Genomic DNA, 9,307 nt, shown 5'->3' on the forward strand with positions numbered 1-9,307 from the left:
CTACCTGAAAGGGGGTGCCAAAGAGGATGGAGCTCGACTGTTCTCGGTGGTAGCAGATGACAGAACAAGGAGTAATGGTCTCAAGTTGCAGTGGGGGAGGTTTAGGTTGGATATTAGGAAAAACTTTTTCACTAGGAGGGTGCTGAAGCACTGGAATGGGTTACCTAGGGAGGCGGTGGAATCTCCTTCTTTAGAGGTTTTTAAGGTCAGGCTTGACAAAGCCCTGGCTGGGATGATTTAGTTGGGGATTGGTCCTGCTTTGAGCAGGGGGTTGGACTAGATGACCTCCTGAGGTCCCTTCCAACCCTGATATTCTATGATTCTGTGATCAGTCAGCACTTTCCTGCAGGACCTCCTCCCCAGGGCTGGGAACCGGGGTCTGGGTGGGCAGGATCCAGAAGCTGTGGCTGCAGGGGAATGGTCCAATCAGCGGCGGATACAGGGGAGGGACCAATCTGGAAGCGGATCAATCAGGGCGCTTTCTGAGCTGCAGTATCTGCTCTGCAAAAATCCCAGACATTTCCTGTTATTTGAAAAATCTGCCCAGACAGAAGACGGAGTCTCAAAATAGAAGCAATGTCCAGAATAACCTGGACATATGGTAACCCTATGCCTTAGTCCCCAGGACCAGTGCTGACCCCTTTTCCCCCCTGGTATCCCAGCAACCTACACACACCCAGTCCCAGAATCCTACCAAAGATAAGAGCCCTCTGGCTTACAGTTTAACTCTCTCAGGGTCAGGGCCTATGATGGTTGTAAAGCATGTAACACATACAGACCTTTCCATAGGTTACTAACACATTAAGAGTCTTTGTTTCATAGCATGAGAAATACACAGATCTGCTCATAGTAAACCCTACTTGCCCTTCCCTGCCCCATCAGGCTTCTGGGTTGCTGCTCCTCATTTCAGCCCAGCTTGCCTTCTGTGTTCTTGGTTGCTCCATTCCCTTCCTCTCTTACTACCCAACACCGCCTGATACTGTGTGTCTCACAGCAAACATTCCCTATTTATATGCCACCTTTCCAACACCTGGCTTCCTTTGTTCTGCTTTTTGGAAAATTTCCAGTGCTCCGATCTCCCCCACTCCCAAGAGAGAAATATCTTTTCTCACCTTGTGCAAACTACCTAGGCATATCTATTGCCTGCTCAAAGCACCTCAGTTAACATTAAGTATTTCCCATTGTCCTGGGTCTGGGGAAGACATAACACAACTCTGCCCGCTCATGGTGGATACACATACAGAGGTTTTCCTTGATACAGCAATTTAATGATACAACTTCATAATATCAACCAGAATTCATAAGACAGACTGTCCCCACATCATCACAGTTGTAAATAATAATTTTCACAGAGCTCTGCTGCAGCTAGTCATGGTGCACTCATCTGCCGTCTGCTTTAGTAATAATATGCCCCACACAGATCCAGAATAATGACTTTGGGCATTATCTTCCCTCATCTGTGTTCAGGAGGACGTCATTTATCCCAGTGGCGGATTAGCCACTGGGCCCACGGAGCCTGTGCCCAGGGGCCCTGGCAAATTGTGAGGCCCCCGAAAAAATGGGCGCTGCCCTGACCCACTCCGCCTGCCCGGCACTACTGCTGGGGAGCGGGGTTGGGGCGCGGGGGCTTGCCCTGCTCCCCCCACCTGCCTGGCGCTTCTGCTGGGGAGTGGGGGGAAGCCCCTGCATCCCGACCCCGCTCCCCGACCGGAGCGCCGGGCAGGTAGAGCTGGACAAGCCTCCACGCCCTGACCCTGTTCTCCAGCAGCAGCACCTGACCCAACTCCCCACAGGAGCGTTGGGGGTGGGAGCAGGGGGACTGTAGAAAGAAGGGGTGGGGATGGGCCCCCACTTTCTCTGGCCCAGGGCCCTACAAACCCATAATCTGCCTCTGATTTATCTTATTATTAGGCCTGATCCCTATCTAATGGGATCCAGGATATCAGTTACAGATGGTATATTTGGAGATACCCAATAAAGAGATTTGACACAGGTCCAGAAGTGGTTCCTTAAACTAGTAATCAAATCTTATGATGCTGAATTAAACTGGGCGTATATGCCAAGAGACATGGTTTTGTATGTGGAGTTTTTATTTGAAATCATGTATATTACTCCTAGGAGTAAAGGTGGGAGACAGATGGAATGAAGTTATCCCTCTTGCAAAGAAGCACACCAAAGATCATGTTTGGCTTTTCAATGATGTCCACATACTCATGTCTTTGCTTGGGGTCAAAGACCACAAAACCACCAATGAGCTCTTAACAACTCTTCAGGAACTTGCCAAGTAAGCAAGTGAATTCAAATGTTGTTCTGAATAAATATTTGTTTTCATCACAAGGCATATTAGTATAATAATTAATTTCTTCCAGTTTGCTAAGTACCATAATTTATTTTTCTCTGATTTAGGACGTCCTACCCAGAATTCTGGTTTCAGCAGGGTAGTGTTTCTGTAGTTAAGATTAGCAAATCTTATTACTTTTGATTTTAAGTGTATCTAAACTGGGCATTTAATGTCTAGATTGGGTATTTAATCTTGTCAGATAGCAGCATCATTGTCTGAGTATTGTAGGTCCTGTGAGTTTGAGTGCTTGTGTCACCTTACCCTGTAGACACTTTTTTCCCCCTACAGTGGGTGTACTTTAGAGATGTGACTCTTCATATCAAAAAGGTGGAATTTTTCTTTTACAGCGTTAAGAAAACTTCACAAAATAAGCCAACTACCTGTAAAGGCCCCTTTTGCTCTGATGCACCAATTTTAATCAATGTTCATTACAAGATATCTATAAAATGTCTATAAGCGTACAATGAATTATCATTTTAACATGAAATTGAGCTGAAAGCACTGTGAAAATAATTTTGGCACAACTTGGTTCATCTATACAAATTTGAATATTTTGGTATTTCAGCAAAATAGAATGTTTGTCACATCCTTGTTTATGTCTAAAATACAAATTTCTTGCTCTTATTTTTATATTGACCATCGTGACAGGCGGTATAAGAATGGCATTCCACTCTTACATTTTTCCTGCTTTTGTTTTATGTACACAACTTTTCTGTGGGTGAAACTGCTTTCCCTTCTTTCTTCAGAGTACAGTCTGAATCAGTCATTGCTTTCTCTTTCTGATCCGTTAGGGCTATATGTAAGACATTTGTGGCATAAAGGTGCCACAGAACATCCTGAAATAGACAGGTTGGGAAAGAGGTTTTTCGCCTTCCTCCGCAGCATGGGGCAGGGGTCGCTTGCTGGAGGATTCTTAGCGACTAGAAGTCTTTAAATAATGATTTGGGGAGTTCAACAGCTAAGTCAAGGGAGAGAATTCTTCCAGGAGTGGGTGGGTGAGGTTTTGTGGCCCGCATCATGCGGGAGGTCAGACTAGATGATCATAATGGTCCCTTCTGACCTTAGAGTCTATGAGTCTATGGGTACATCTACACTACAGGGGGGAGTCGATTTAAGATACGCAAATTCAGCTACGTGAATAGCGTAGCTGAATTCGACGTATCGCAGCCGACTTACCCCGTTGTGAGGACGGCGGCAAAATCGACTTCTGCGGCTTTCTGTCGGCGGCGCTTACTACCACCTCCGCTGGTGGAGTAAGAGCGCCGATTCGGGGATCGATTGTCGCGTCCCGATGGGACGCGATAAATCAATCCCCGAGAGGTCGATTTCTACCCGCCGATTCAGGCAGGTAGTATAGACCTAGCCTATGAGTCTATTAACAATTTTTAGAAACTATTTATAAATGGAATCTTAATATCAAGTGCGATGGATATTGTTTTGCATAAAAGAGCAGAACAGCACTGGTGCATGTGCAAATGATCCACTTAGGCTTTGAGAGATCAAGAAGAAAATGTGAAAAATGTAAAGCTACCAAACAGTAATCTCTGGTTTGCTTGCTACTATCAGATGGTAACAGCCTTTTTTTTCTTCTAGATACATACTATATGTGCTATAGAATTTCAACATTGATAGATGGAAACTTTGTGGAATATTTAATGAATTTATACTTCATATTGCCAACCTCTGCACAGTGCTTTCACCTACTCGTCCACACTTACCTTTACATTTTTATCGTAACGCCACCACCCAAACCTAGGCTACATGCAAGGCCAGGAGATGAGCTATGTGGGTTTTGATGGAGAGGGCTCTCTGTCTGTGTTCCTGTGTGTGAGAGAGAGAGAAAGAGACAGGCAGACAGAGAAGGCAACACAAATCCAAAGACATCCAAACCATCGCTTGTAGTGTGACCCTGACATTTGAGAGAGCTATTGGTTAGAGTGTTGGCTGAAAAAAGAGGCTTGGAATATTGAGCAATGCCTCCTGTTGTATGTTTGTTTCCTACTGTGTTTGTGGAAACAGGGCTTTCTGTACATTCTTGTTAATAAACAGATTTCCCTCAAAGAAATATCTGACTTTATCATCAGTTTCTCCTCCTAATGGAAACAACCTGCAAGGCTCCAATGATTGGCTAACTACTCAGGTCAGATGGGGTAACATTACTATGGAATGGATGTCTTCACTTGTCTAATTAAAATATGCGAGGTTTCAGGATTTTTTAAAGTTACAACAAATAAGGATTTGTTTAGCAAAATGTACCTAATGGGTGAGGTGTTTTGTTCCGTGTATCACTATTCCTTGCACTCAATGGAATTAAGTTGCTCCAACAGGAGGTGACAGAACAGCACTAAAAGGAGTACAAGTGCTGCAGTCTGATCTTCTGCTCATTTGCAGTTAACTCCTTTCCTGTTCTGCAGAGCACCTGGTGAAGACCATGAGCTTACTTTGGCTCCAAAATTGGGGTTGCCACTTTGCCAGGCTTTGGTAGAGTTTGACAATGGAAATTATGACAAGACAGTAGAATTACTTTATCCAGTTCGCTACGAACTCCTGCAGATAGGAGGCAGCAATGCTCAGGTAAGGGGCTTGAATGTTATTTTATTAAATTGCATTTGGGTAAGGCTTGTTTGTCTTTGAGTAGCATCTGCTAGGCTTTCGTGTTACCACTAACATTCAAATGTACAAATAAGAAGTACTATGTCTCAGCTGCTTAATAATGTTTGTAGAAGAAATTCTCTCCTGGATAATTTTAACCAATCAGAATCTAAGCAATTGTCACTTGCAGCATTTATTACCAAATATTAACTTATTTCATTTGTGACTCATATTTTCAGAGAGATGTTTTCAGCCAGCTATTGATTCATGCTGCTTTAAATTGTAAATCAAAAGCCTATCAAAAACTGGCCAGGTAAGTACCACTTGCTAAAAATCAGAACTTCTGGATTCCATGATATGTATTAAATAGAAATACAATTTATGAAAGCACAAATTGCAACTGTTTTTAAACATTGTAAATTACAAGTAAAATGATGTGCAAGTAAGTACATACAAAGCTGCAAAGTTTTAGATTTAATCTTAGGTCACAATTTACAGCAATTATCAAATATTTATTTTGTTCAGCTACACAAACTTGGCTGTTTGATTTGACCAATTTATTAGCAGTCTACAAGTTTAGCTATAAAAGACTTTCTCTTCCAGTATGGCACCATTGTATTTACATATGGAACAATATACTTTATAGATTATAAAATAAAACATATATGAGTAGCTGAAGACTATAATGATGCCACATGCAGTTTATTTGGGATCTAACTTACTGTAGTGCCATATTTCAGCTTTCCATTGTGCCAGGCTTGTGTTAGTAGAAATCACAAGAGTTGCTCACATGAGCAGGTGAGCAGACTCACGTGCCCATACCGAGGCCCATTCAAGTTTTTGGAGGAGTCTACCTGTGTAGGGCAGCTGAAAGGATTGAAGCTTAAGACCAAATTCTATTACACCAGAGTAGCTCCATTGACTTCACTGGAGTTAGTCCTGATTAACACAAGTGTAAATGAGTGGAGAATCAGACCCCTAGCTTCTAAGTAATGAAAATCATTCCAGCCTCCCAGATGTGACGAGATCCTTGCTCATTTTATTCATGTTCTTATTATATCTCCCTGTCAGAAAACTTTAAAATCACAATTAGACAAAATACAAATAACTGGGGAAAAAATATTTAAAGTAATGTGAGCGGGTAGTCTATGTATGAGACATCTTATTTAAAATGTTTGTTATGGTTAAGGATTATGATTATGAGGTGAGATATCAGAACAGAAGTGGATGGTTAGTGGTAGAGGATGAGCTGGAACAAGGGAGCTTTTAGGATCTTGAAGGGAGGAGAGCAAGATTATTTTCTCACAAAGTTCTTTTGCTGTGTGATTTTCAGAGCCATGTGGCTGTGAAAATAGGGAAAATTAGTTGGAGGGTTAGAAATGGGAAAGAGAACATCACTCTCTTATTTGTCCATGTCCTGCATTGCGATATTTGTGGTCAAGGCACACAATATGGGCATTTAAAAATGTAGCTGTGCTGTTTCCTATACTGATTTTCATTTTCAACTCTTTTAAATGCCAGGGACTGAAACGTGAGCATCTACCAGTCTTTTTGTTGCAGCAAGCTTTTTATTTTCAGACGACACATGACTTACTAAATCAGGAAACAGAAAAGCCTACTTGCTATAGTTTTAAGCACTGTATTTATGGCCTCTTTTTTTCACTTCCCCCATCTCTTACCTCCTTCAGATGCCTCCTGGCAGAACGTGATGGGTTGAGACCAAATTCACCATTGACTGAGCGACTTATTCGGAAAGCATCAGCTGTTCATGCGATGGGATGAATCTTAAATCTGTTATTCCAGTGGAAATAATAATTAGCACTGTAATGAGTCTCTTTCTATGGCATTAAAAGAATCAAAATAGGGAAAATCCTGCATCATCAGCCATACCAGATCTTCTAAATATCTGAGCTTTGGGAAGCTTCTTTTGGCGATTCAGCTTGCTTGAGCTTTTGGCATACCTCTAATTCTTGGAAGATTGTAGCCTAGCTGTGCCTAGCAGGGCGACAGTAGCAAATGAAATCGATATCAATATTTGTTTAAAAGCATGCTGAGCCTTTGCTTTTCAGGAGACCGCATCGGTCTTATGCTTATCAGATTGCAGGATAACACTATTATTGCAAGGTTGTGCACTGCCGAAGTAGGCAGTGGTGTTGCTATTCGAGTACATGAATACTAGATTGGGATGGATAGAGCTTTTATATGAACAGCTCAATAACCACAGCAGGCTCTGGCCCCACAGAACCACTGCTACAAATAGGGGAAGGATGTGGGAGCCCTGTGCCTCCATGAAGCTCCACTCCATATGGTCTCCTAATGCATGCAGTGGTGGGAGAGGAGATTGGGGTTTTGAACCAATGAATCAGGTGACAGTCTTCTATGGAGTGGCACTAGCCACATAGTGTGCTCCAGTCCTGGAATTGCAATAGAGGCCTGGGGGAAGGTAGGAGAACACTTCTACGTCACTCATACATAGTGATATCCCACACACACACTATGCAGTATGCAGCTCAGATCCTTGGGCTTGCCTCCAGGCTCTAGGTTCTTCAAAGGTATAATTTTGAATTGTTGGCTATTCAAGATCATGCCTGTATGACTTTATTTTGCAAGTTGACAACTTCACAGTTTAGTATGAACTTTTTACTGATTGAATTTAAGATCTTTATTAAATATACATAAGAAAAATATGTGATTTTTATCCTAAATGCTTACCTTGTTTATATGTAATGTGATTTATATATAATTAATACTATCTATGGTCCTTTGTTCAATTCAGTGATATGATCCTTTTTTTCTGAACTCAGGCAGTAGCAAGGAAGTGACTAGTTACGTGTATGAAACTACAGTTTATGAATATTTTATATATTCAATCTGGATCTCTTTTCAGCAGAATTCTGGGATGAGTCAGGCTATTCTATGCACCAAACGTGTGAGAGAAAGCCATGCTGTTTGAATTTAAAATTTAGGGTATCATGTTCAGCAACAATATTCATATTCATCCATCCATCCAAAACAAATCCCACAAAAAACAAAATCCCATTTTGGGAACTCATTTTCAGAGGTGGAATTGGCACCAAAAACTTCCATTACACTAGTGTTAGGCATATGTGTGGCCAGACTGCAAAAATTGTCATTTACACTTATCTTTCCCTACGCCCACCCAATCCTTTATTCCTTGAATGAGTCTGCACTGATTTTTCTTGTATTAAAAATGTTCTGGATTCATGGTGTCTTTGCTCAGATCTGTTTTGTTGGAATGAACTGTAACCACAGTAAAATGTAAGATATTTTTTATGCTGAAGAATCCCAAAGTGCTGTGCGAACTGTCTGCATACAACACCGATGAAATAAAGCCATAGTTGAGGTAGGGAGAACACAAGCACACTAAACAGGAGGGGGGAGGAGGGTGTTATATTTACTAACACAATACAGATAAGTGAAAACAACGCATGCAAAATCTCATTAATTTTATGAAGTTTAAACACCAAACACATTCACACGCATTTAACAGTCTTTTGATCTGCTACTACACAAATGAATTGACTTAACTTCCAACTGTGAGTTTGTCAGTTTTCAGTTGAGCCTATGGTTTTGATCAGAGCTGACATCAGCATCACAGAGGGAACTTGTCCAAGGACATAGGGCCAAACTCTACCCCCTTTTATAAAAAGTGTTAACTCTAATATATGTGCAACGCAGACAGTGATGTGATCATTTTCTGACTGTTACCAAGGTTACATACATAGAGCAAACTGCATGGTACTACCTTTATCTGTCACAGAAGAATACAGAATTAAGGACTAGATGCACAAGGGAGATTTAGATGTTGCAACACTTAGGTGCTGCTGTCCAAATGAATTCACAGCCCCAAGTTAGTTCCCCATCCAGGGTGCCTCAAAAGAGGGATTCACAGAAACTAGCATGCTGAGCAGCATGGACTAAACCCTGCCCCACAAAAGGGATTAGTCTCAGTCAGAGGGAGACAGCTTGCTCAGCTTGGTATTCACAGCTGTGAACCCCTTCCTGGCAGTAGGCACCTAAGCCAGGTCAGTCCTTCTTGCAAAATAAATAAATAACCAACAAAGAGGAGGCAGCAGTTCCCTTGAGCATTTGTACAGGCCATGGGAGACCCACGTTCTAATCCCCATTCTGCCTGATTTAGAGCAGGGACTTGAACCCAGGATTTCCAGCTTTGTGGAAAAGGCCTTAAGTGTTGGATATTCTGGATTGGATATTCTATTTAAAGTGTGTCTCAGTCGCTCCTCCTCAATCTGTGTGTATCTGGTTTCTGCCTCAATCAGTGGTTTGGATGGATATGCCACTGGTTGCCAACAATCCTCATGCTTCTGTAAAATCACTGCATCTAATCCAGAC

At 41.9% G+C, this 9,307-nt stretch overlaps 1 protein-coding gene across 2 annotated transcripts in view; it reads left to right on the forward strand.

The window, feature by feature from the left end:
• LOC117884127 (tetratricopeptide repeat protein 38-like) overlaps nt 1–8,158 on the forward strand; it is a 30,095-nt gene extending 21,937 nt beyond the window's left edge. For both annotated transcript variants that reach the window (XM_034784273.1, XM_034784281.1), the window contains exons 11-14: nt 2,119–2,284; nt 4,756–4,915; nt 5,173–5,246; nt 6,622–8,158. In XM_034784273.1, the coding sequence (XP_034640164.1) occupies nt 2,119–2,284; nt 4,756–4,915; nt 5,173–5,246; nt 6,622–6,715 (494 nt within the window). In that variant the 3' untranslated portion in view covers nt 6,716–8,158. The remainder of the gene's footprint in view (nt 1–2,118; nt 2,285–4,755; nt 4,916–5,172; nt 5,247–6,621) is intronic.
• The last annotated feature ends 1,149 nt before the right edge of the window (nt 8,159–9,307 follow it).

This window comes from Trachemys scripta, chromosome 1 (genome assembly GCF_013100865.1).
Source record: "Trachemys scripta elegans isolate TJP31775 chromosome 1, CAS_Tse_1.0, whole genome shotgun sequence".
In the NCBI taxonomy this organism is placed as follows: Eukaryota; Metazoa; Chordata; order Testudines; family Emydidae; genus Trachemys; species Trachemys scripta.